Here is a 27,707-nt window from a genome sequence, read left to right as displayed (position 1 = left end):
TTGATTAAAAAAAAATGCTGAAAGTCACAGACCAGCGGTGCACTCGTTCTTGCCACTGACCTGATGTCACAGTACCTGCAACTGCCGACCGATTTTGGCTCCTCCTCCTCCTGTACTGGTTCCTGATTCTGCAGTCATAGCATAACCTTTTTTTTTTCATAAGTATAATCTTTTATTTTCTTGAGCTACTTGTGAACAGCAAGCAATGCTGCTTCAGAACCACAGCTGAGCCTCTGCACTGCTCAGCACTGACTAAAAGCTGACACTAAAGGACTTAACAGGATAATTATCCAAGGTACATACAACCTCCAAACCTTCTTGCAGTTAAGTCCTTCCCCCCAAACAGGTTATGAACAGCAACACTAATTAAGAAGAAAGACCTGGTTTTCTTCTTCTATTTCCCAAATTCAACCAAAACAGAGTAGAAGGGTTAAAGGGGGGAAAAAACCAACATCTAGATCAGCATTGTCCATAGAACTGTCTGCAATGGTGGTAGTTATTGGACACTTAAAATGTAGCTCCTGCAACCAGGGTCCTGAATGGTTAATCTTACTTAGTTTTAACTATTTAAATCGCAACGCGTGGCTAGTGGCTACCACACGGGACAGCACAGATCAGACAGGTCTCCTGGATGACCCGGGAAGCTGGGCGCTGGCTGCGCAGTTGCTTCCTGCCACCAGGCTGGCTGCAGAGGAGTGGCTGTCGGGAGATTCTGTTAGAAATACAGATTCTTGCCGAAACCGGTTTGGCTCAGTGGATAGAGCGTCGGCCTGCAGACTGAGGGGTCCCGGGTTCGATTCCGGTCAAGGGCATGTACCTGGGTTGCGGGCACATCCCCAGTGGGAGATGTGCAGGAGGCAGCTGATCGATGTTTCTCTCTCATTGATGTTTCTAGCTCTCTATCTCTCTACCTTCCTCTCTGTAAGAAATCAATAAAATATATTAAAAAAAAAAAAAAAAGAAATACAGATTCTTCAGATTCTCTGGGGTAGCGGGTTCCAGGAAGATGTATTTTTCAGATGCTCCTCAAGCAATTCTGCCATAAGTCAGCCATGTTTGGAAACCAAAAGACCAGGGCTCTCTTCCTGAGAGCTCATGGTTCACCCAGAGGAACAGTGGGTTTTCCCGAACGAACATGCTCACTTTACCCTTTTATAGCACATTTCACACTTACCAGTTACATTATTTGTTTACAATTATTCGTTTAATGGCACTTCAGATAGACACGAGCTGGAACTGTCTCTCTCATTCAGCGATGTATCCCCATTCTTAGTGACAGGCCCAGTGACAGGCAAGATCAGGGGCACCCCCTTGACCACATGCCACCGGTCAGTGACAGACCGGCAGGCTGCAGGAAGGAGCCTCGCTAGTGTCTGCCCCGTCTCCTGCTGCAGTAGGCGAGCTTACCCGGGAGGTCATGAAGAGCAGCTTCGTCTCCATGTCTGGGGTTAGACGGCAGGCTAGGAATTTTCGGGATGTCCTTGACTGAAGGAGCTGCAGGATGCCTGAACCAAGCATAGACGGGAAGAGAAAAACGAGAAGCTTGAGGACTAGAATGGAAGGCAGGTGGGGAACCTGGACCCAGGACTGCTGGCCAATGGTCTTATTCATGGGGAAATTCTAAGATAAGACCAGAGCATCGGTGCAAGTGGGGGTTCTAACCAGCATCTGTGTATTCCGCTCCAGTGACCCACCACCCCACAACCCAGACATATTCATTGTCTTCTACCGGCCATCCAGAGCCCGCTACTCACATTATTCCAGTTGGCATCATGTGGATGGTGGGGGGTATGGGAAACCCTCGCCTCTCCTCCTGCTCTTGACGGTCCCATCTCTGGGCCCCGGGATCAGTGTGGTGTGTGGCATAAGCATGAGCCCTGGAGTCTGACACACGTGGATCCTAATCCTGCCTCTGACACTTACTAGCTATGTGGCCTTGAGCAAATTACTTTATCTCCTTGAATCTAATTTTCTTAATCCATAAATATGGAGAGTAGAACATCCATCTTACAGGATGTCCTAAAGATTAAATGAGTTAATATAGGGTGTCCCCGCAAGAATGTGTAAACACTTTAACAGCTGATAGCTCACTTAAATTTCACTCCTTTTCAGCTTTAACTGATCTGAAATAATGGGTGAAACCAGACTAAGCTTTGAACAAGGAAACTTTATCCTAACATGCCATGCCACTAGACTTTTTTATGGGGATGCATAAAAGATCAAGTTTACAGTACAAAACCAGCAACAGTCAATGAACTGAAGGCGCACAAATAGCGAATGAAATGATTCTTGATGTTTGCGATTCCATTGCTTCAAGTTATCAGCAGTGTCTAGACCAGGCGGTCATCAATTTGAAAACAGGTGTTGACAAAAAAATTGTTCATTTCCGTGGATTCTTTTGAATTTTGAAATTGAGCTGTATGTTAATAAACAGCGACGTCATACTCACTCAAAGTGTGTGTATATTTTCTGAGACACCCTGCGTACATGTGCCTGGCACACAGTTGGCACTCAAAACAACTTAATACACGTTCAATATAAGAGCTGCACCCTGCACACCTCTACTGCGGTTCTGACTCTCCAGGTCCTAACCGACTGTTTTCATGGCAGGTGTGTATGCACACGCCCGTGTGGCAGAGGTGGGGCGGGGAGCAAAGCTGTACCATTATAGTTTAGACCACAAGCAGGAAACCGGGAAGGAGAAGGACATGGGAAGGACCGTGTCAGAGGAGGCGCACGGAGCTACTTTCCCTCCCCCAAAGAGGATTTTGACCAGCTGGATCCTTGGAACTCAGAGACAACGCTGCTCCTGGGAGGCGCCTTCTCTTACAGGACTCATTCCAGCGACTTTGCTGACTCAGTCTCACGAGCTGACCTCTGACTCCCCTGCTGGCCTCAGTGAAGCTGGAAAGTGGTCATCGGCTCACCCCCTGAGCCAAACAGCTGCCGGGAGGGGGAGGAGCAGGGTCCCAGTGCTGTTTCACTTTTCTTAGGAGCAACGACAGCTGGGGCCTGTCGAGCAGGGCTATCTGGGAACCATATGGATTGTCCTGTAGCTCTGCCATTCCCTTATCCAGCTGCACTTGGCAGAGCCTGCTTGGTCCCAAGCTTCCTCTATCTGACTGCCAAAGCCTCTCCTACACACGAAACTCTGCCCTCTTGATTCAAGCAGTGCATACATACTGACCTCCCACCTCTCCTGGACAGCATGCCCCAGCCCGTACTCACCTGTGAACTGAGGACTCAGGGCCTGGGGGTTATGGATAATATCTTTCCAAAGCAGTTCAAATTCTGGTATCCTGGCAACATTCTGAAGTAGTCTTACGAGGTCCCGGCCAATCATCAAACATTCCATGAACTTGATGGGGTGAGGGGTTACAGATAGGAAAAAGAATGAAAACATGGATTGTTTACCTGCTACAGAGGGGGCAAAGGACCAACATGTTTCAGGGAGGGAATGGAGGAGGGCTGAAGGGATTATATGATTTCTTCTGGAACGAAGGACTGGCTCCTAGCTGCTCAGGGGAAGAGAGCTCGAAGTTGGGGACTGATGTCAAGGATGAGAGGTTACTAGAAACTGCTGGAACCCTTTTGGCTTTCACATTAGTCTCTTGCCTTCTCCTCCCAGAACTGTTTCCATCCAGGTCAAGAGAGACTGAAATTCTAAAAGGACAGGACTAGCAAATTGAGCCCCATACACCTCACCCCAAAACTCACTTGCTCAACAGAACAAAGGAATAATCTATATCTGTGCTGCCCAAAAGAATACTCATTAGCCACAATTAGCACTTGAAATGTGGCTAATTCAACTAAGGAATAAATTTAAAATTTTTATCTAATTTTAATTTACATCGCCCCATGTGGCTAGAGGCTACCTACCACATTAGAAAGCATAGCCTTAGAATCATTCAATCTTGGGAGAGATGCTAGTGGGCAATTCACAATCCCACCTGATCAGGCAATTACCCAGCGAGGTAGGTGTGGGGGACAGCAGTGAGCACACAAGAACAGCTTGTGTCTGTGGTGTATACAAGTGCCCACGAAGCTGACCAGGAAAATCCCTAGGATGCCAGAGTAGCAGGCAGCATTTCTAGGAACGAGGGCCATCCCACACCGATTCCCCTACCCTTTCCCCTTCATCCGCCTTAGAATGATGAAAAAACAGCAGACTGAGCTACCGCCATCACTCCAACACGACATCTCTGGCCCCGGTCGCGGTATAAAACCCACAGAGGTGTCCTTTCCTGGGCTTCCCTTCCCCGTACCATCCTGTCCTCACCCGTTCCCGGAGCAGCGAGATGCAGAAGTCCACCTCCTTCTGCCGCAGGGCCTGAAGCTGGGCGGTGCCGTGGTGGTCGACAATGAGGCGGAGGTATGTGTAAACCGTCATGGCAATGAGGATGCTGCTCTTTAACACCCACTCCCTGCAGGGAGGGAAGACAATGGCAGCTGCACGCTGTCTGCACCTGTCCACCCTCCCAATTCCCCCCATACGTGGCTGCAGGATCTTAGAAATGTCTGAGGATTAGCACTAAAAGAAGGTTCTTTGATTCCTTGACTGCTCGTTCATACTGTCATTATCTAGGACTATCAATTGGCAAAGGTGGGGACACCGTCCTACTAGTCTACCAGGTGTCCAATACAGATAAATGCTGATGAAAGCCATTTCTCTCTACCATGTAACTACCTAGATCCCAATAAAATAATTTTGTTTGTTGACTCCCTCAAACATTTACTGAGTGCCTCTCATGTGCCAAGCATGTGTGAGGTACTAGGGACAGAGATAAGCCATAGCTTCTACCCAACTCAGATATGGGGAAAATATTTGTAAGTCTCCTTAAGTCGGTGGGCCTCTGGGGATAACTAAGACCCTTTGAGAACCCTGGAGGTTTCAGAACACACTGTTTGAGCCCTTCCATCATGTTCCATTAACCACCCACCATGCCACAAACCCTTCCCTGGCGCAAGCTCTTCTCTCTCTCTCTCTCTCTCTCTCCACTGATTCCATTCCCAAACGAGTCACCTGCCCTAAATCACAAGCTGAAAAGAACTTCATTTTGGACGGCAAAGCCCATTTTCCTAGGAGTTTTAGACTTTCTCTGGGGAAAAGAAGGTAATGAAAGAATGGTGTGCTCTAAAAGGGGTAGAAAGACGCAGTGGGGAGATTCCAAAAACTCCAATGCCGTCTCAAAGTGCCAAATCGGGGAGCTGTCTTCTCCAAGCAACTAGTTTGTAAAGCTTGGCACCCCTGCTGGAAGGAGAGAACCAGAGGAAGACAGGGAGTTTAATTAATCCAACCAGGCAACATCCTGATTCCGGAAAAGTGCTACAGCCACCTAATTAAGAGACTCTGGCCTTTTCCTTGCACAGAATGAAAGCAGCAGCCAAGGACACTGGGGAGGGTGCCCCTCCCTGTCTGCTACCTTTTAACTCCACAGCCCTAGAAACACTTGGAGGGAGGGAGGGAGGGAGGGAGAGAGGGAGGGAGGGAGGGGAAGGGTGTGGAAGAGGACACCACACCAAAGGTTGTGTTTTGGAGAACAGAAAGGGTAGGACACTTATCTGACACTTGTATACTGAGACTCCACTCTAATCGCCTAAATGAGGGAAACTGAGTTGTTTTTGTTTTTTTAATGTGGGTAGTTTTTTTATAACTCTGCTGTCCTTTATTTTTTTAAATATATATTTTTAATGATTTCAGAGAGAAGGGAGAGGGAGAGAGAGAGATAAAAACATCAATGATGAAAGAGAATCATTGATTGGCTGCCTCCTGCATAGCCCCTATTGCGGATGAGCCCACAACCCAGCATGTGCCCTTGACCGAAATCAAACCTGGGACCCTTCAGTCCGCAGGCCGACGCTCTATCCACTGAGCCAAACCAGCTAGGGCAGAAACTGAGCTTTAAGGTATGGAAATGGGAGGTATCTTGCATTGGGAACAAAATGAGAAAAACTACTTTTTAGGAAAGTTGCTAACAGGAGTGATAAATGGATCTGTCCAGAAAGAGAAAGAAAGGGAGTCCCTCTGACCAGGACACAGACATTCTGCAAAGACACCTAAGAGAAGCAGAGGCCTGGTAAGAAATGGCTAGGATCTCGCGTGCTGTGCCGATGGTACCAATAATGATGGAGGGAGTGACTTGTCACAGCTGTGGGTGCACGTCTGTGCCCAGGGCACTAGGTGGCACTGCACAGCTGACCTGGCACAGCGCTCAAGCTTGGGCAGAGCATAGAACACAGCCCTCTCTTTCAGAAGTGTGAATGAGGGAGGAGGTCCACGGATACTAGGAAATAGGAAACATGGGTACTATTAGCCCTCTCAATTATTTGACTACTATGGTGTCCTCACCCTGAAACAAACACTGAAATCAAGGAGGACTGAGGCCACAGGACCAAGAGGAAGGCCTCAGCCATGGAATAGCCCTCATAATATTTCTGGTCCTTTACTTGATGGGGAAGGGAAAGAATCAGTGAGAAAACACAGTATGCCCCCCCACCCCCGCCATGCCCGCTCTACCACTCGAGCCTCCAAGCCCTTTATGCAGACTCGAGCGGGTCTCGATGATCTCCTCACCCCCCCTCTCCCATGCTACTTCAACAACAACAACAACAACAAGAGTGTGGGTTGGATGGAAAGTTTTGGAAGAGAGAAAAGGGGTACCTGCCAGGCCTGGGTATTTGGCTGGCCCCATTCTGCTGAGCTCATTCTCCCCCCCCCTCCCCACAAAGATAAACATTCCAAGGAGGTCTGGGTCAAAAATAAACCCTTATCAGATGAAACTAGTTTTTCCTGGGCTCTGAGATATTTCAGCAAAGACCTCCTTTCCCAATCCTTCATCCCTTTGGGTAAATCATGGCATTAATTCCTTCGCTTGCCACCAATGGAATTGCTTCTCCCTCCCCTGCCTTCGTCTCTCTAACCCACGGTGTTTGGGGTCACCTAACAGTCTTCATACACTCCTTTCATCCCATTTCCCACACTTGAAACCAACCAGGCCATCTCTGGCTCTCTCCCCACCCCTCATGGCAGACCCTACCTCTGCTCCGTCAGGATATCCAGAACACTCTCTGCCAACCAGATGTTTTTTGCCGTAATATCCCCACCTAATCAAAAGGGAGAAGAGAGAATCAGAATGATTCTAATTAGCTACTCAGATACACAATACATTTCGTCACCCGTCCCACTGGTCCATCCTGAACTGCTATCCATCGCTGATGTTCTGAGTCTTGGGAAACTGCCTTCTGTTCTGTAAGGCTTTAAAATTTCCTCTTTTACCTCCAGAGAGAAGGGAAGGGAAGGTTCTAGATTTTTCCAGAAACTAGAGCTGCAACTTCTCCAAAGATTAGCGTTTGGAGTGGGAATACTTTGGCCCTTGAAAAGGAATGTCTGGGCAGGACACCATGGTTGGAAAGAAAGGAAGGCACCTCAGATAGGGCCTGAGAGGTGCCGGGTGCTGGGGACAGTAGCAGCCAGAATGTGTACGTCCCACATCCCGTGTCAGGCTCATGACGGGCCAAAGGTTTCTTGTTTCCCGGTAACAGTCTGCAGGGCTTGCTAAGGGACTTCTTGGGGCAGAATTAATATGCAGCAGCGCCAGACCAAAGTCTAAGGGTGAGAAGTGAGGACTGACGGTGCCTAACAGGGAAGGAAGTGCAGGAGCATGGATAAAAATACCCTGCACAATGCTATTGCCCCAGGACCCAATTTAAAAATTCAATGTTCACACAGTCACACATCACATAAATTAAGGTTTACAGGAGCATCGGTGCTACATAAAATCCTAAAGAAAGAAACAAAGAACCAACGGGCAATGGTGAAGGAGGGGCAGGCTCATTTTTAAACAAACACATGCGATCTTGCAGAAGCGGCACAGGCAGGCCTCTTGGATATTCAGTGGCTTGGACAGATGTCACCAATGCCAACAAGATAACAAAACCTAAATGTCAGGGTCTGTTCTGTGACATGGTTTGTCCCTCAAACTGGCCCTAATCAGATGTCATAATTATTAGGGAGCAAGTACACAGAACATGGGGGTGGAGCCAAGGAAGATGTCTGCTTCTGAAAGCATAATGTGATGGGAACAAATTATTGGCCCTCCCTTCTCTCCTCCTTCCTTCCAGATCCTTTCAGATCCAATACCCCATAAACCCCAGTATGCATTTCACTGATTATTGATGAGACTGAGCACCTTCTCATGTCTACTGACTATTGGCTTGACTGGCTAAAATAGGTCAACTATTCTACGTCAGGCCTGAGTTTGGCAGGAAGAAAAATGAGGCAAGACTTATTGATTCAAAAGGCGCCCCGTGATTTTTCAATTTCTTCTTCAACTTATGTGGCCAGAAGACGCCTTTCTCAGTAGGAGAGTCTAAATGACCCAGAAATGGAGTCCCTGAGGCACGCAATCATTCTCCATTGCCTGGTGCAGTCTCTGGGCTCCTCTCCTTTCTTCTTTATGCTCTTGCCATCAAACTCACCAGCAATCTGCTTCATGAATGTCATGCATACACCATCAGCTCCCAGAACCCCACTCTTCACTAGTTCCCGTACCAACCACACCAACTAAAGGAGAAAGGAAAAAACAGATGAAGAGAAGGGCCTATGAATTTGAGAAATGGGCTCATCCAATAACATTACAACTTAGGTGTACAAAGGTGGGGGTATGTTACTCCCGATTCCTCCTCTGTTCAGTCTTTGAGCTGCATCTCTTTTCTTTCTGGCCTTACCTGAGTTCGGCAGGTGTCCTGCAACTTCAAGTACTTCTCCATAAGTATCTGGTTGATTTTATTCAAGACGATATTCATGCCGTCACGAGTCACCAGAGCCAAGTCCCGGTAACACTGAGAAGAGAGTTTTGTAAGCAGCCAGCAAGCTGAGGATCCACTCCTGACCCCACCCACAGGGGGCCCCCTGGCCTGTTCAACTTAACACCAATATGAGTAGCAATGAAGGACTTTCCACTCTGCATGCTAACCTGTCCCTTGCTCCATCACATGGAGTGGGATGGGGGTTGGGGGCAGACTGAGCTATTCTCTAATAAAGCAGAAAAGCCTGCTAAGAAAGGCTCCCTGTCCCCCCACCTCCCTTCTTAGGAAATGTCACACTGTTTGATGCCACACGCTGAGCAAAACCAGGTGGAGGCCATCTGCTTTTCATCTGCCAGTAAAAGGTCACCACAGAATGGGTTTGGTTGAACAGGCCAGAAAGGATCACAAAGAAGTTTTTAAGCCTGTACTGACCCAGCCAGAAGAAGCAAAGGGATAGGAATATTAAAGGAAGAGGATCCAGGGACCTGGGCCCCAGAAAGAAAGGGCGAAACTAAACTGAATTTCCTCAACTCCATGTTTTCCTTTTCTCTGGGCTGCGCTTGGCTTCTGCCAAGTATTGAAAAAGGAGGGGTCCTTCTGCATACCCACCCCTGAGGGAGCTGAGGGAGGGCATTCCAATTTCCTCTGAGAGTTCTTGCTTCCCTTCCCCCTAGAGCTGTTCTCACCCGGTCTCTCTGGAGACCAGACTCCTGGAGGAATACCTTAGGGGACCTCATTAGCGACCTTCTTGGCCTGCTGAGTTCTCTGCTGCCAGGGTCTGAGCACAAAGGGTAAAATTAGGTAGGCAGCTTTCCACGACCTTGGAAGGCTGGCATCAACCATAATAGCAATTATAACAGCAATTATAATGCATTGGCATTATGTGCCAAGTTGTATCATATATATATTATTGCATTTGAATTACATAACAACCCTTTGAAATAGTACTATTTATTATCTCTGTGTTTACGGGTGAGAAAACAGGCATAGAGAGGTTAAAATAATTTGACCCATGTAACATAAGAGATAAGAGGAAGAACCAGGATTCAAGTCTGGACAGTCCAACTGCAGAATCCATGCTCTTAACTATCCCTGTACGCTGTTAGAAATCACTGAAAGAAGAGGCTGCTGGGATGGAAATAAGAATTTACGGTGGTTCTGAGACTGCTAGGTTTTTAAACTCTTTCATCCTAAGCAGTCAAAAGAGGAGTACTCAAGACCAGCTGCTCCCTGGCCTTGGAGTGACTGGGGGCTCCTAAGAGATTAGCTACTGTCGCTTCCTCTTGTCTCTAGTGTCCTTAAGTCAAACTAATTAATATAATGAAAATACCAACACTAAGGGAATCCCACATGTGCCACGAACGTTTCATACCCAAAGGAAAACCTGATTATTCTCTGACTCCATCTGAGGTGAAGGCAGGGAGATCAAACGTATAAGCAAGGGAACAAGGAAGAGATAAAAGGATCCATGAACTACTGCCAAAGTGAGGTCAGTAAATGCTGGTGGTAGAGCCTGGAGCCTCCGCCAGAGATGTGAGCCTTGATTGCAGAGAGGATGAGGGAGGCAGAAGAAAACCAGAGAAGAGCCCTCCTGTCTATTCAAACGAAAGCAGAAATGTAGAATAGACCCAGAACAGGGAAGGAAGAGCCTCTGAGGAGACACAGGGTCAGATGAAGGAAGCAGATACTGTCTGCATAATTCCATGCTCCAGCCGGGACCTTAACCACCACCACTGCTAGTCACACATGGCAGCTGGGTACCAGGAGTATCATCTTTCTGATGCTGCCAGTTTTCTCACCAACCTCTGTACCAGTTTGCTGACTGGCTTGGAAAACAAATAGAGGGGGAGAGGGAGGACTCAGCAGGCAACAGAGAAGAGAAGGAGAGTCTCAAGAGAAAGGAAAGGTGACAGGATGGTGCTGTGGTCGCACATCTGTCCTGGGTCCGTCGAGGCAGATATTCCATCCAGCCCCGGCCCTCACAGCCCCCAACTTCCTGGAGCTGTCTGCTTAGGGAACTGTATCTAGACCAAGAACTGCCAGGGCCGGAGTCCTTGACCCCTTGGTGAAGAGAGATCTTGGCATTGATGTTAGACCCCTCTTGTTACCTACTGACTACCAGCGCCTACACGGAAGGCAAGGCCTCTCCTTTAGCCTCTCTTCTCACCAGAGTCCTTCAGCCAGGCCCGCTCCCAGCTATTCAGTTCAGACATCAAATAGGAAATAAATAAAGTGAAAGGATATAAACATTCCTAAGAGTTGCCAAGAGAGCAGACGTAAATCAAGAAGGTACATCTGGAACAAAATCCACCCCATGGAGATTCTACTCTCCACCAATACCTGATCTGTTTTCTCTTCAACTGAGTTCTCTGGTTCAACCCACCCACTTAGAAGTCTCAGAGAGCTGGCCCTAACTCTGAACCTGCCTGCCAGCACTGACACAGGCTCACCTCACGCTCCCAGAGCAAATTTCTCATGTGTTCAAGACTTAGTTTCTACTACCACCTTCTCCATTATCCCCTGTGAAGATGGAGGAACAACGGAATCCCCAATCCATCCTTAGGTTTCTGTTCCAGAGACAGAATTAACCCAAATAAACCCTCAGAAAACACTCCCCTTGTTTTAAGCTAAAGCCTGAAACAATGCATTAGGATCAGTTCTCATCAGTAACTCCCACCTAAAACTTCTGCAGGACAGAAGTATTTCATAACATAATCGACCTTTTAGGGAGAAGGATCAAAGCACAATGGGGGATACGTCACGAACTCTTCCACCATAATCTGACCTGGCTCAAGGACTCTGAATGAGTCACTGATGGTGCCTCGCTTGCCTAGAACTGCATCCTTCTATTTCCCCATCTTTACCCACTTTGTCTGAAGAGGCCTGACCCGGGGGTCTGTCCACGTAGGAAGCTCCCAGGTAAAGGATTTACTCAGAAACCTTTAGCATGTGAACATAATCCTGATGTAGCTGGCAACCAGCAGTGAGACCCAAGGCGAGGGCCTGGGCCACCCCAGAGGGCTACTGTAGGGCACAAAGACGACAAGGTACTCTTGTCCCCTGCTGGGTCCGGATGGCCAAATTCACAACATAATAAACTTTCATACCGCAGAGTCCTGAGGCCTCTCACTGCCAGGTCAGACAAAGAACTAGAAATACTCCACACACCCTGCTCCCTTGACTAATGTTTACTAATATAACCTCATTGATTCAGAGCCCATCTGAAACAAATGAAAAAACAGCAGGCCCAGCTGGTGTGGCTCAGTGGTTGAGCGTTGACCTATGAACTAGGAGGTCACGGTTCAATTCCTGGTCAGGGCACATGTCCGAATTTCAGGCTCAATCCCCAGGGTGAGGTGTGCAGGAGGCAGCCAATCAATGATTCTCTGTCATCATTGATGTTTCTATCTCTCTCTCTCCCTTCCTCTCTGAAATCAATAAAAAAAATCTTTAAAAAACAAACAAACAACAACAACAAAAAAACAGCGGGCAAAATGAGTTTGCATTAAGATGATTAAATGATATTTTAATTGTATTTATGAAACCCACACAAGAAAAAATTAAACCTCAACCCAATCCCTACACACCCAACTTTGCCAATAATTTCTTTAAAATAGAAGGGCTGCCTGACTAGGTTGTTCAGTTGTTTAGTGTCATCACTATATGCCAAGGTTGTGGGTTCAGTCCCCGGTAAGCTCGCATATAATAATCAACCAATGAATGCATAAATAAGTGGAACAACAAATCAATGTTTCTCTCTATGTTTGTTTCTCTCCCTCCCCCCCCTCTAATATTAATCAATCAATACATAAAATAATAAAATAAAATAGAGGGGCTAGACTTGATCATATCAATCACTGTTTAACACCACCAACTTGGCAATATTCATTTGTTTCCAAGGATCTTAATGACGAATTCAGTATGAAAATGAAATGCCAATTTAACTCAACAAGGTCCCAGCCCAGAAATGGCCTGTGAAACCAAGGACTTGTGAATACTTGCTGCCCCACCCTCCCAACAAGCATACCAGACCCTCCTCCAGCTGGCACTAGGAGAGCACAAATACACCTGGTTGCCATGTCCATAAATTCTTCTCCTGAGGTTAATTCAAGCAGCTATGCCAGGGGACCTGGCATCCCGTCTTTGTCCCTAGGGATGATTTTTCTTTGTTTCTCCTTGAACAAACAATAATGTCTCTGATATCCAGTTAACTTATAGATAAACGGGGAGCAGTTTAGGGAGGGGGACAAAGCCACCCACCTCCTATGGCTTTTTCGAAGGATAAATGAGAACCTGTCTGGATACAGCCTCACACAACACTGGGCACAGGGCATGTTTGCCTTTTTCCACACTCCCCTTGCTCGGGGAAGGGCCGGTGAGAATATTAAATTCTCCCACTCTAAGTTTTTCTCTGTTAGCAGCATATAAGTTAATGCCAGATATCAGACATAAACTTCTAAACCAACATGCCAAGACACAAAGGACACAGAATTGCTGGAAAGGGGAAATGTGAAGAGGTAAAAGACAGAATTCTGCTCCTTTATTACAGGAAGAACAGAATCCAAAGAGATCATCCTGTCCATTCCCTCACCTCAAGGAAGGATCCCACTTAAACCATTCCACAGGAAGAAAGCTCTGTGAAAACCCCACACTAGTTTTCAAATAGTATTCCTCAGGAAGTCTAATTCTAGTTAGTCCATTATATTATTGCTGTGTCAATCACCTAACATCCAGCTATCTAACTTAAGTCCTACCTCCTGCAACCTTAAGCCTGCTTTCTGTTCACCTGCCAGTGACAGAACCCGAAAACTACAGATTATGCACTTCTGGGGAAGAACTCTCCTGGGTACAGTTGTTCTATTCTCTAGATTACACCCCACGTCTTTTAGCTGTGAGTAGTAAACCTAAAATGTGAAGCCTTTTATATGCTTTTCACTCTCACAACTGCCTTATAGCTTCAGAATCTAGAGACAGAGAAGGGACTTTAGTCAGAGAATGATAAATTCACGGAGCGTAAAAAACTGTATTTAGAGACCGAGGCGGCCCAGCCCTGCTCACAGTGTCTGGCACTATGCCATGAAGCCATATCCATGTTCCACTGTATTCTCAGATCGTGTCTGAGGCGGGTCTGTGGATCCAGAGCAGGGCATCTTACCTTCTGCGCTTGAGTAGGTTCAGTGAGGACAAGGGTAAAGAGACCCAGGCAGATTTCCTCATGTTGGGGGGGGCCTTTGCATACCTGGGATCAGAGGAAGAAAAAACAATAGCTGTCACTCACAGGAGAAAAGTTCTCGAGTACAGTTTCTCCCAGAAAACCTGGGACTCCTAGGCAACCTGCAAAGGAGAATCATCAACTCCTAAATCTGAGGATTCCTTCTCCTAACAGTGATGGGGCATCTGCTCTAGGGGAGAGGTGGAGGGAAAGGACAGATCTTATTGCTTTTCTCCAAGGCTTGATGCAGACCAGGGGCAGAAAATTAAGTGTTTAAAATGGAAAAAAAAAACCAATCCTCCTCCACTTCCCAGACCTTAACAGCCTTCAGCAGAGCAGGAGCTGCAAACAGTCATGGAGTAGCACAAGTCATTGAACCTCTGACATTTGTAAGGTAAAGACAAAATGACAACTAAAAAAATAATAACAAAATAAATATAAGTAGGTAATACTTACAGGGCATTCACTATGTACCATTTTTCTAAGTCCTTCATATGTACTATTTATAATATTTTTTCAACGCCAGATTAGAACATGTGAAAGATCACATGTGAAAGAATGGTTTACAAAGAAAAAAGTCACTATGGAACTATGAGTTATTATTTAAAGTTGTTATTTTTAAAGATGCCTAAGGGCCCAGTATGGCTCAGTGGTTGAGCATCAACCTGTGAACCAGGAGGTCATGGTTCATTCTGAGCCAGGGCACAAACCTGGGTTGCTGGCTTGATCCCCAGTAGGGGGTGTGCAGGAGGCAGCCAATCAATCATGCTCTGTCAACATTGATGTTTCTTTCTCTCCCTCTCCCTTCCTCTCTGAAATCAATTAAAAAATATATTTATTTATTTATTTATTTATTTTAAAAGATGCCTAAGGCTCCAAGAAATGAACTCCCACAAGTAAGAAAGAGGAGTTGGAAGCCTGGTGTGGGAGCCAAGACACTGACTTCAGTTCCCTAATTCGCACCACTTAAGTCTTTCCATCTTTCTGGTCATGTCTCAGAGCTTTAAATACGCAGAAGTGGACCAGGGGAGAGAGCACTATACTCACGTAGGCATTGAGGGCATCATTGGCCTCTCTCTCTGAGACACCAGTAGTCATCGATGTCACAATGCTCATACATCTTTCCAACCTCTGTGAACGAGAAAAATTAACAGTGAAATACTTCTGGCCCAAAAACGTTTTAGAAATTCCAACATCATTATGTCTCTAGAGCTAACTACCATCACTATGGGTATAATCCGCAAAATCCAGAATGTGGAAAACATGACACGTGACCTGATTTCTTTCACACGTAAACTGCAAGGAAAAAGTCCTGCCTGGGTGGCTCAGTAGGCTGGAGCAAAAAAACGTTGCAGGTTTGATTCCTAGTCAGAGTGCACATACCTAGGTTGCAGGTTTGATCCCGTTGGGGCACATACGGGAGGCAACTGGTCAATGTTTCTCTCTCTCTAAAAATCATTAAAAACAGGCCTAGCCAGTTTGGTTCAGTGGATAGAGCATCCGCCTGCAGACTGAAAGATTCCAGGTTCGATTCCAGTCACCAGGTTGTGGGCTCAGTCCCCAGTAGGGGGCGTGCAGAAGGCAGCAAATCAATGATTCTCATACTTGATGTTTCTATCTCTTTCTTCCTCTCCCTTTCTCTCTGAAATAAATAAAATTATATTTTAAAAAAGAAAATTAAAAATAAATAAAAATCATTGAAAACAAATCCTTGGGTGAGGATTAAAAATAGAACACTTTGCCCTAACCGGTTTGGCTCAGTGGAGAGAGCATCGGCCTGTGGACTAAAGGGTCCCAGGTTCGATTCCGGTCAAGGGCATGAACCTTGGTTGCTGGCACATCCCCAGTAGGGGGTGTGCAGGAGGGAGCTGATCGGATGTTTCTCTCTTATCAATGTTTCTAACTCTCTATCCCTCTCCCTTCCTCTCTGTAAAAAATCAATAAAATAGCCCTGACCAGTTTGGCTCAGTGGCTAGAGGTCATCACAAAACATCTTGTTGAGAACTGGTTGTACTGCAGCATTGTGAGCAGCCAACAAATAAGGACAATGGGAAAGAGGCCTGAAGACAATCCTCCTTTGACAGCCAACCCTAAGAGTATAGGGTGGCACAGGGTAGAACTGAGTGTTAGGTAAGGAGCTCCCATAGCCACAAAACTTCAATCTAAAATAGGCCCAGCCGAGACCGGCTTGGCTCAGTGGATAGAGCGTCAGCCTGCGGACTGAAGGGTCCCGGGTTCGATTCCGGTCAAGGGCATGTACCTTGGTTGCGGGCATATCCCCGGTAGGAGATGTGCAGGAGGCAGCTGATCGATGTTTCTCTCTCATCGATGTTTCTAACTCTCTATCTCTCTCCCTTCCTCTCTGTAAAAAATCAATAAAATATATTTAAAAAATAAAATAAAATAGGCCCAAAGCCACTCGGGTTTGAAGGTATTATAACTTCACTCTCCATCACCAGGCCTATCCCACAAATCAGGTCAGATCACTGTGTTCAGCCTTAATCAACAGCACCTGGGTACTTGTGAAAAGGAGCTGTGAGAGCACATGAAAGCTGAGCGTGACCCTCACAACCCACCTCACCCACAAGCTCTGAGATTCATCATCACCTAGTCTAGCTCCTGTGTACGGGGAGGAAGGAAAACCTTCAGGTTGGATTTTCTCTTCTTAAATCTTATCCCTCTCCACCCAAGGTAGTCATCAATGACCGCAGCATCTCACCTACAGGCAGGTCCAGCGGGTAGGACCAAACTATTTTTGCTGACAGCTCTGGGCGGAATGGTTTACCCAGCAGTGGTTGGCAAACTGCGGCCTCTTGAGTGCGGCTCTTCCACAAAATACCACCTGCGGCCGCACACGTACAGTGCGATTGAAACTTCGTGGCCCCACTCAAGGGGCCAAAGAGCCGCATGTGGCTCGCGAGCCGCAGTTTGCCGACCACTGGCCTAGGGTAACAAGCCGAATCAAAGTGGAGGAAGATGAGACACAGCAGCAGCACAGCATCCTAGAATTCTAGATATTGCTTCCTCCTCAAAGGAAAAATCTGCTGGATCAGCAGAGATGCGAGTCAAAGAGCAGAGCAAGCTAATAAGCAAACTGACAAGCAGAGTCCCACCACCACTCGCTAGCCTTGGGCTAACCTGGGGTGAATGACTTATCCTCTCTAAATCCTGGTTGCTCATCTGAAAATAGAAACAAAGCCTGTATTGTGAAGACACGCTGAGGATCCAAGGAGATAGCATACATAATGTGAAAGCACCTAGCACACAGCCTCAGCTGAATTACAATCATTCCCTTTGTGAGGAAGCTCTGGTCCTCTATGAGGACCAGACTGACCCCCGCCCCGGTGGCTAACGGCTCATCCTTAAAGATTTCTGAAAACTGAATCCTGCTATAGAACATGGGTTAAGTCCCTAGCCGGACTGAAAAGCCTCCTCGCCTACATACCTTCGGTGAACCTTTGCCTTCTAGGAGAGAAGGAAAAAGCTCAGGGGCGAGGGGAGGAAGACTACCTGATGGACCTTGCACCGAGATCCTACAGCAAAGACAGATCCGCAGCCCCACAGCCGTGACGGAACAGAGGCCTTGGCTGAAGCAGGTTTCTCTAGGCCCCTTCTCCATATTCTCAACTCCACTCAGAGGCCCGGGGCAATGCTCTGGGTCACTGCCCAGTCCAGAAGGAAAGTGGCCTCTTGGAAAGTAAGGATGTACGAAGTGGGAGAGTCCAGAATTTGGATGTGTGGATAACAGCAGTGAGAAAAGGAACGTGAGGGCCAGTCCTTCCAGGCAACCGAAGTATAAAAGATGCTACTCTTTCCGAACTACGGAAATTACTTCTCCAAACTCGGATGGGAGAACTAATTACAAATCATTCAGGGTGACAGGAGGACCACACTGCCTCAAAGAGGACTACAGGAGACCAAATCTCTACAATCAAGTAGCAGTGCCCCCTCTTTCCCCCCTCACCCTCCCCCGCCCCCCAGTCTCTAGAGGCCCTTAGCAAAGATGGAATCATACATGCAGTTGCCAACAGCTGGCAGAACAGCTCTGTTCAGAGCAAGCCCTCCACAACAGCACCTCAGAGAGCTGAGTAATTAGTTACCGTTTCTAGGAGCTTCTGAATTAATTTTTCTAGTACTAAGAGTACCTGACCGTGGTTTCCATGATAGCAGCAGTAGGTGGAGTGTGGGCAGAGGGGGTGGGAGGTGGCCTTTCAGTTTTCCAGTATATACCTGACGCTGGAGACTGAAGGATCCCTCTAGCCTCTCAGTTTCCCCTCCCTCAGCCAGGTGAATGTACAGTCTGGTGACACATGTAAATTAAATACGACCCCCTTATGGAAGTCAGCGAGTGGCCTTGAAGGACTAATTCTCCCGCCTTCAGAAAAAGAGGATATGATCCAACCCGCAAAATCCCAAGGACCCGCATTACTGAACAAGCCGGGTTTCCAAGTACTCCACAACCAAGAGTCACGTATCTGAGAAAAGAGGATTTAATCCTACCAGACCTGAGGCCCTGAACTTAACTGTCCCCTATACCTGGGCTCCTGAGCGTGAAAGAGAAAAAACCAACATGATATAGAAAAGTGTTAGTTACATGCAAACAAGTGGTTAGAATAAGATGGAACTTGGAGACATTGTAGAAAATAGGTCTACCTTTCATCTAGCGCCAATATTCCACCTTTGTGTGGAAATTACCAAAAAATCGGTACAGCGGTCTGGTAGGGTTAAGCGGAGAAAAAATCAGAGATGGCTCAAAGTCCATTCCCTAGAGATTCCTCACGGATAAGATACGGATCATTCCTTGGAGAAAACCTGGAAAGGACATACCTCTAACCAAAGGCAGCCCTGAGGCCTGCCCATAGCTTAAGGGGAAGTTCTGACTTGTTCGGGCCACAGCTCCTGCTTTCAGCCTGACTTCCAAGTGGACAGGGTCCTTCTCCGCAGAGAAAAGACCGGGGGGATGAGAACGTTTATGAGACTAGGAGCTCCATGTTCTAAATGCTTCCCATCTGTGGCACTATTTTTATCTCATTCCCAAAAGGGGACAGGGATCGGCAAGAATTCCCTCTTCAAAGAGAGGAACAGGGCCAAGGAGAAGAAAGGATACAACAATGCTCCCTGGGGTAGCAGAGTCCCAGCCCCGGCCTGGAATGCTCCCCACCAGTGCTTCATACCGCACACCCTAAAGGGCCCTTCCTCATCATGCCCCGTCTCTTCACTACCATAACCAGTGGTTTTGTTAACCTCCCTACGGTAAGTTAACTCAGTCTTTAGATGGTAAGTTCTGGAAAGCAGACCTTGGGTCTCCCTCATTCTCTTTCCTATCAGACCCAGCACTCGAAGCACCTACGGCCAGGAAGCTGACTGTGTTCCCAGGCAACAGGTAGGCCTGTGTGAGAAGATAACCAAACGAGAACAAGCAGAGACCAGCCGGTCTTCATGAGGTTGTGATAACTTCTGTGTGCAAACATCTGTGGGGAGACCCTGAGGAAGAAGCCAGTAAGTCTTGCCCTTGGAGACACTCTGGTCTAATGGGAACCATACACATGGGGTTAAAAACAGAGTGGCAAGAAAAAGAAAAAAAAAAAGAGCAAGATAAATTGCAAAAAATATCAACAAAACAACGGAGTGGCAAGGCTTGCTGGAAAATTCAAATGCAAAGGACAAAGGGCAAAGAAAGGGGGAGCCCAAGACGTGCTGCTGGAAACATCTACACCACGAAGGATTTCAGAAAAAAGAGACCCCTCCTCCCCCCTCTCCCTGGAAACAGCTGAAAGTTCACTTTCAGACAGACCAGAAAAAGCAAGAAAATAAACGCTTCCTCTCCTTTGTGTTCCCCTCCTGTCATCCCACTTCGTTTACTAGTAAACACGTCACCGCTCAGAACAGGATGCGGATTCGGTGGCACAGATTAGGGAGAGACAGGATGACTCCAACAATCACGGTGGTAACATAAACAGATTTTCGCCCAACTTCTGGGGACTTCTCCCCTCCCCTCAAACTGGTGGAGGGATCAAAGGCAGTCAGTTATTTTCCCACTACAATTCCAGAGCTCCAGCACTACAACAAAGGGCTCAATAAATACTTTGTCAATGACAGTGGCCACTTCTAAAAAAAAGTGGGTAATTCAAGCTGCCAAACAATCCTGCAGTCATTATCTGCTGCATTTGGGAATACATTACTCTTAGAAGCACTGTGTATGTTCCCAGTTATATCTACTTTACCTGCTAAAAACAACAGGAGAAAACAAACTTTGATTTTCCTAAAAGCACAAAGAATTATGGGGGCGATGCATGATAGGAAGCCTATCTGTGAGGAGACATTTGCTGGTGGATAATCCTCAAAGTTGCTATCCAGCACCTCTTGATTCACAAAATTCATTTCTGCATATAAATTCCACCACCTGAACCTGAACCAACATTTCTCCAAATCTAAATTCTGAATTCCACCTCTCTGCCTGCCCACCCACTAATATCTGATAAAGGGCACTGACAGTTAAAAGCAGGGAAATGGCCAGTGAAGAGCCAGTGTCTAACTTACTCATCCTGTCCCTGGATAACCAAGTTGAATGCATTAGATCTTAAGGACAGTTCAACAATCATTTCCCAGTTCTGGGACTCATATTCCTAAGTATGTCTCTTGGTCTGTGACGGTGGAGAGAGATGCATGAGCCAATCTGGGTGGGCAGGGGCAGGGGCAGAGGAACAAGTGGGGAAAGGGAGGAGAGGTGTACTATCCCTAATCTAAAATCTCCCTTACACTCCACTCCATCACCTCACTCCACCCACTTCCTTGGCATCTTTCCCTGTGCCATCTGGTTCTGAAGGTGTCCCCTCACCCCACTGCCACAGAGGATGCCAACTAAACACTACCATGTTTGCTTAAGTTGTCACTCACTCCAAATGCCCAGTTAAGGGAGCATTTGAGATCTTGCTCCCCGTATATGCCATCAATTTGGCTCAAGTGAACTATTACAAAAACTCACAAATAAATACATAAAGACATGCCCAGTTAACATCAACTGGCCATTGACTGTGCCTACATGAAGCCAATACTAACATAAGGGTTCAAGATCTGCTGCAAGTTCCTATGGGCCCCCGGACACGTACACACACACACATTACTTCTCAACAGACGGCCTAAGTCTGAAACAGGGCAACTATTAAGAATAGCTGTGGCCTGTTATGTGGAAAGGAATGTCAAAAAAATAAAATAAAAAATCGGTAGATCTGGACGCTGTCTCCCTTCCTCATCAACACCCCCTCCCCACCCATTTTCAGACGAGTGGCTTCTGTTGCTATGACAACCTGTCCAGGAAGTTGGCCCACACTTCTTCCTTCAGGAACAGGAAGTGTGGAACAGTGTGTTGCCTTGGAAAAAACTGGCAGGCCTCCTCCCCCACCCCCACCCCACATCCGCTCCGGTGTCCCTCCTCAGCCCCGTTCCTCAGCTCCCTTCCCCTCCCCCCACACCTACCTCCTCTAACTCATCCTTGGCATCCAAACTGGTGGAAAGGAGCAGCCTCCCCCCTCCTGGGGCTCCTGCTCCCGCTCCTCCTCCACCTCCCGCTGCTCCTGCAGCAGCAGCTGCTGCTGCGCCCTTTCCCTTCTGTAACTCCATGGCTGCAGCCCGGAGGCGGGAAGAGGCCAGGGAGGGGATGGCTGGGGGGTCCTAGCAACGAGGACCTCTGGGTTGCCAGGGACCGGGGGCGAAGGGACTCGTGGGGAGGGGAGGGAAAGGGTCCCTGTCCTCTCCACGCCTCCCTCCTCTGCGGAAGGCCGCTCTGGAGGAGGCCAAGGCGGGCGGCCCTCGGGGTCCTGCCGTGGAGGGGCAGCGCCGGGGAAGAGCCGTTAACTCTGCTGAAGTCAGGGGATGCGCCCCGCGCGGGGGGTGGGGACAGGCTTCCGGCCCCGAGGAAGTGGGGATAAGCCCCTTCTGGCTCTGACCCTGAGAGAGGTAGGGGAACCCTAAGTTTCTGCCCCAGGAGCTGGGTGCAAGAGCAGTCCTGCCCGCAGTGGGGGGTGGGCAAGCTCCTGGCTGGCGCCCCAAGGGTTAGAGAGCGAGGCTCCTTTGGATCCGTCCCCGGGGGGTGAGGGTGAGGCAATAAGCGCTACAGGAAGGCACCGAGGGCCAGCTTCTCCCTACACCACACAGAGGCGGCCATGGTGGAAGGGCGGGGGGTGGGAAGGCGGAGGGGACAGCGGGGGAGCTAAAGAGAGGAAGTCCCCTTATAAATCAGCAGGCTTAAAGCAAAAGCCTATGCCCTCCAAAGATAATTTTCCTTGGAACTCCTATCAAAACCACTCATCCTTCAAGACTTGCTTTTTGGGTGAACAGGGACAGCGGGGGAGGGGGAGGAATCGTGGAGGCCCGCGCCGGAAGTGAGCAGTCGCGGTCCTCGGCCTCCGCCAATTGCGGCTTCGGCGGTGACTCAGAGCCTCGGAGCTGTAGGCGGAGGACAGCGGCCGGCCTTTTCCCAGCTGCCAATGATATTAAGAAGAGCGACCGTCCTGATGGACTACGAGAACACCCAATCGCAGCCCTCATTTGCTCTTGGGGGGCGGGGTGGCCGACTTCCGGAGGCAGCGCAAGGTGATCAGGAAGGAGCGAGGCTGCGCTTGCGCGCACTGATGCGCATGCGCAGCGCGGGCCTCCGCCCTCAACTCCCTAAACCCGCCTTTCCTCTCTCGGTCCGGAGCTTGGGGGAAGGTACAGGAACTGGGAGACTGCGGTTGACTTTGGGAAACCCTAGTTGCAGCTACAATTGGCAGCGAGGGAGCGGAGCTGTCACCCTAAGCAGTCCCGGAGCGAATGCCTCCGGATGCCTTGGAGCCAGCTCCCCGAGCTGAGAATGCATCACACAAGCAAGTGTATGCATGCGTTCGCGCAAGTGCAGTTAGCCAGATGTTGCCAGAAAAAAGTGCATAGAGCAACTTGTGCGAACCACAGTCATGCCAGCACTAGATCTCGCAAAATTTTACTAAATGACAGAACCATTTCCTTCAATTTATTTTAATCCTCACCCAGGACATGCTTTTATTGATTTTAGGAAGGGAGAGAGAGAGGACATCCATGTGAGAGTGAACCATGGATGGATTGCCCTCTGCAGGCACCCCAACCAGGCTTGAACCCTCAACCCAGGCATGTACCCCGACAGGGAACGGAACCGGACCCCTGACCTTTCAGTTTACCAATCAATTGATTTTTTTAAAAATAGCCTTAAAAGCAAAGAAACAAAAATAGAATAGACACGCTAAGTATATATTATGTCGTTTCATGTACATGAAGTTCTAGAATACTGAAAGTTATGGCAATAGAAGTAAGAATAATGGTTAGCTCCGAGGGGTGAGGGTTGGGGGAGGTATTGCTTGAGAAGGGACATTAAGGAGACTTAGAGGTGCTGGGAACAATCACATCTTTATTTGGGTGAGGATTGCATGGTTTATTTGGGTGACTGCATATGTTTTTTGCTTGTTTCCCCCAAAATATATGGAACACTTCATGAATTTGCACAGGAGCCATGCTACTCTTCTCTGTGTCTCCAATTTTAGTATATGTGCTGCTGAAGCGAGCACTGCATACATGTGTTAAAATTTGTTGAGTTGTTCATTTTACTATATGTATGTTTTACCTCACTTTTTAAAAATGGAACAAATAAAACCAAACAGCCATCACCTGTCATCTGTCAAGTTGGCAAAAATGGCAACATTTGAAAACAGTTGTCAAAGTTTTAGGGAATTAGTTACCCTCATGCATTGCTGGTGGGTGTGCAGGTTGGTAAACCCTATAAAGGGGTACTTTAGAATGGATATAAAAACTACAAATATGTATACCCTGTGACTGGGCAATCCCACTCCTAGGAGTTTATCTTGCAGGTATTCTGCATGGGACAGACATGACATGAGGTGTAGGTATGAGATTAAACATGATAGCATTGTATACAATAGCAAGAGTTTGAAAACAGGTAAATGTCCACCAGCTAGGTTAATAGATTATGGTATATGCACAAAATTAATACGATGCAGCTGCAAAAGGAATAAGGAAGCTCTTTCTAAATAGATATGGAAGGCAAGATATTAAGTGAACTAAGATGCTACACTTTGTATAAGAAAGGTATATTTCTTTCATTATTATTATTTTAAAATAGATTTTTATTCATTTCAGAGAGGAAGGGAGAGGGAGATAGATAGAAACATCAATGATGAAAGAGAATTATTGATCGGCTGCCTCCTGCATGTCCCCTACTGGGAATCCAGCCTGCAACCCCGGACATGTGCCCTTGACCGGAATCGAACCTAGGACCCTTGAGTCCACAGGCCGATGCTCTATCCACTGAGCGTGCAGGAGGCAGCCAATCAATGATTCTCTCTCATTATTGATGTTTTTATCTCTCCCTCTCTCTCTCTCTGAAATCAATAAAAACGTGTTATTTAAAAAAGTCTCTATTAGAGGGGGGCGGAAGGGCAATGGGGAAAACAAAAAGGGGGACATATGTAATACTTTTAACAATATTTATAAAAATATAACAAAAGTCTCTATTAGATATATTTACTACTGCACAAATGAATTTAGTTCATTCTGAGCCTCATAATTTCTATGAAAACTCAGTTCCAACATCAGCAAAACAAAGACGCACCTTTCTTAGATGGCAGTTGAAGCGGCAAGCCCCCTTGTCCATAAACAAAAGGATTCCTTCAAAGGGAATTCTAATGATTGAAATCTCTCCATCTTCTTATGTCAGGAAGAATATTCTAGTTACAGCTGTTCAAAAATAGATTGGTTTGAGTTCCAAGTTCCTGAAAGTTTTCCAATAGAACGTGGAAGAATTCACAGATATTTTAAGAAAGATGTTGGGCCTGGATAGGCAGCGGGACTGCACAACTTCTACTTTCTCTTCTAAGATTTTTAGATCTTACCAGTACCTCTCACTGAGGGTTCTAATTGTGTGCTGCGTTTCACTTCCAGCTCTTCTGTGGACAGCAGGGACTTCTTACATGTAGCATCGTGGTTTGCATGATGTGGACTCAATAAACAAGGAAACACTTATCTAGTTCTCACCACTTACCAGTCAGCATCCTAAGCTTGCATTGGGGAGAATTAACGCATGTAATCTTCAAAGCGACCCTACGAGATCGGTCTTCAGATGGTTCCCGTGTTTCAGAGCAGAAAGCTGAGGATTAGCAGAGTTGAGAAATTTGCCCAAGATTACACGGATTATGCGGGGCCAAGCTGGGATTTGAATCCAGGCAGGCTGTCTCCATAGTTAGCCTCTTCTTATCCAACATCACACTGCCTCTCACTTCAGAGATGTTTGAAATTGCTCTAATTCCAAACGCTGAGATCTATGCGGTATTCTACTCTGCTGGGAGTTCTGTGGGCTGACCTGATCATGGGACATATCAGCAGGCAAAGTATGCCGTGTGCAGTCCACATTTGTTTTTTGTTGTTGTTTTGTTTTAAATTAGCTTTACTGTTGAAAGTATTACAGATGTCCCCTATTTCCACTCACTGACCCCCCTCCACCCTGCATCTGTCTCCCCTCCCCCTCCCCCTGCACTATTGTCTGTGGCCATGGATTATGATTACAGGGATCCAAGTTCTTTGGCTAATCTCTTCCACCCCTCTCCTCCTGAAGTCTACATTTGAAAGCCAAAAGCAGAGAATAATAGTGAGATAGTTGCATCAAGTTCAGGCGGTTCACAGATGTACTTGATTATGGAATCTTTGCGATGGAAAGGTTCTTAAAGGACAACCAGCCCAGCCACTCACTCAATGATGCAATGCATGTACTAGGGAACTGAGTGGGTGGGATTTTTCCTACCTGGACCCCCTCACTAAATCTGGGCTTAGCACTACGGTCAAACTTCCTGCCCACCTCCTCTTGTCTTCCTTGGCCTCCTCCTCCTCCTCAGCATCTCTGCCTCTGCTTGATGCCTCACCAAATTCATCAGCATCATAACTCCTTCATCTTGGTGGTAAACACCTTGCCTGTAACCCTGCTTGCCTCCCAACTCAATGAGATTAAGTCTTCCTGCACAGCATTAGGTATTTTTTTATGGTTAATTTATTTGTTTTTATGTTTTTACAGCTCCTGCAATTTAATTAAAAATGACTTTCAGGCTGCAAAACTGGCCTCTGCTGCTAATTAGATTCCACGGATCTGTCCAGAAAGGTAGAAAGCATTTTTTTAATAAACATATATATTTTTAAAGTATTACTTGCCCTGGCTGGAGTGGCTCCGCTGGTTGAGCATCGTCCCTTGCTGCAAAAGGTCGCCAGCCAGTTTGATTCCTGGTCAGGGCACATGCCCGACTCAGGTTGGATGGTCAGTCCTGGTGCCTACAAGAGGCAACTGATCAATGTTTCTCTTTCAATCGATATTACTCTCTCATGTCTCCCTTCCTCTCACTCTCAAATCAATAAAAAACACATTTTTTAAAAGTTTAAAAAATTATTACTTAATGTACTGCTATGATATATTACCCAAGCTCTTGGACATAGAGAAGGAAGGGGTGGGGAAGAGGGTATTTGTCTTGTCAACTCTACTTTTTTCCAGGCCCTGGTCTGGTGCAGAGCTGGTTGGGCTAGGGTTCCCTTTGCACACAGTCTACCGTGGGCCCTCCTACCCACAGCTGCACGGCCTGCGCCCCCACCCCGCCCAGGGTGTCACGTGGACAGATGAGCTAACGTATGTGAAAGCCTTTGTCAACTCCAAGGCACAATCGAATGCCAAGGATTACTGTTGCTATTCTTATTGTACTCCAGGGAAACCCTGTTGCCCTCCCAGCCCTCCTCTGCGGGCCAGCCGGGGAAACTGCCAGGCCAGACTGCCCCTCCCCTGTGGGCGGCGGTTCCTGGCACAGATCTGCCTCCCGGACTTGGAGGAGAGACGCTCTTTAACGTCGGACCCCCCACCTCTCGGTAATGGCTTTCCCAGTTCTTCCTGGCTTCAGGGACCTTCCTCCGGAAGGAAATCTTCTGGGTCGCAGTGAAAGTTCTCGAGCTGCAGAGATCATCCACTCCCAGGGCCTCTCCTGACGCCCACCCAGGCCCTCCCTTGAGCGTCAGCAGCAGAGCCAGGCTACCCCGGAAGGATCTGACGGGCAATTTCCTAGAATTGTCTTCCCGGAGTTCCTCAGTCATTGGGCTCCCCGCTCCCCTCCCCAAAGCCCAGTCTCTTTGGATACCCAGCCCCCATGCCCAACGTCTCAGGCCCTAGTTCTCCTTGGCAGATCCACTCTGCTCTGGGGGTGTCTACTACCCTTTGGAGGGGCGACTGGGGCAGGAGAGTCGAGATGGTCACCAGGGCCCATAGGAAGTTGAGTATGCCTTGGTTACCAGGGCAACCATCCTTCCGTTAGGCCTTCCAGCAGAGGGTGAGGACTTGACCATGCAAGCTGCCTCTCCCAATAAATCAAAGCTGACTGAAGCCCAAAAGGGTGGGTAGGGAGCACAGAACATTAAGGTCACTGGACAAGGTCACGTCCCAGACCACCACTTGTGTATCGGGGAGCACTGCCCTGAAGGCAGACCTCCAAGCTGCCCACCCCTACTTCCAGGTCCCACTGGGTGTGGGCTCCAGGAAGAGGCTTGGGGAGGGGAGGTGGGAGGAAGGGCCTGTCTGCACTTGATGGATGGTACTGAAGAAATGTCTGGCACTTTCTTTCCCCTTGGGGGAGGTGAAGCT

At 47.6% G+C, this 27,707-nt stretch overlaps 1 protein-coding gene across 2 annotated transcripts in view; it reads right to left on the bottom strand.

Annotated features, from left to right (window-relative positions):
- INTS3 (integrator complex subunit 3) overlaps nucleotides 1–22,220 on the bottom strand; it is a 36,601-nt gene extending 14,381 nt beyond the window's left edge. Inside the window, exons 1-9 of one of the 2 annotated variants that reach the window (XM_006775613.2) lie at nucleotides 21,497–22,220; nucleotides 15,068–15,151; nucleotides 13,964–14,047; nucleotides 8,728–8,841; nucleotides 8,479–8,563; nucleotides 7,038–7,104; nucleotides 4,280–4,424; nucleotides 3,229–3,358; nucleotides 1,408–1,505 (exon numbers count right to left, since the gene is read on the bottom strand). In XM_006775613.2, the coding sequence (XP_006775676.1) occupies nucleotides 1,408–1,505; nucleotides 3,229–3,358; nucleotides 4,280–4,424; nucleotides 7,038–7,104; nucleotides 8,479–8,563; nucleotides 8,728–8,841; nucleotides 13,964–14,047; nucleotides 15,068–15,151; nucleotides 21,497–21,640 (951 nt within the window). In that variant the 5' untranslated portion in view covers nucleotides 21,641–22,220. Of the gene's footprint in view, nucleotides 1–1,407; nucleotides 1,506–3,228; nucleotides 3,359–4,279; nucleotides 4,425–7,037; nucleotides 7,105–8,478; nucleotides 8,564–8,727; nucleotides 8,842–13,963; nucleotides 14,048–15,067; nucleotides 15,152–21,496 lie in introns of those variants that run through there. The other variant, XM_006775614.2, reaches the window with a different exon arrangement.
- Nucleotides 22,221–27,707: the final 5,487 nt, after the last annotated feature.

This window comes from Myotis davidii, unplaced genomic scaffold (assembly GCF_000327345.1).
Source record: "Myotis davidii unplaced genomic scaffold, ASM32734v1 scaffold208, whole genome shotgun sequence".
Lineage (NCBI taxonomy): Eukaryota > Metazoa > Chordata > Mammalia > Chiroptera > Vespertilionidae > Myotis > Myotis davidii.
Note: the sequence above shows the minus strand (reverse complement) of the source record. Positions and strands in the feature narration are given on the sequence as shown.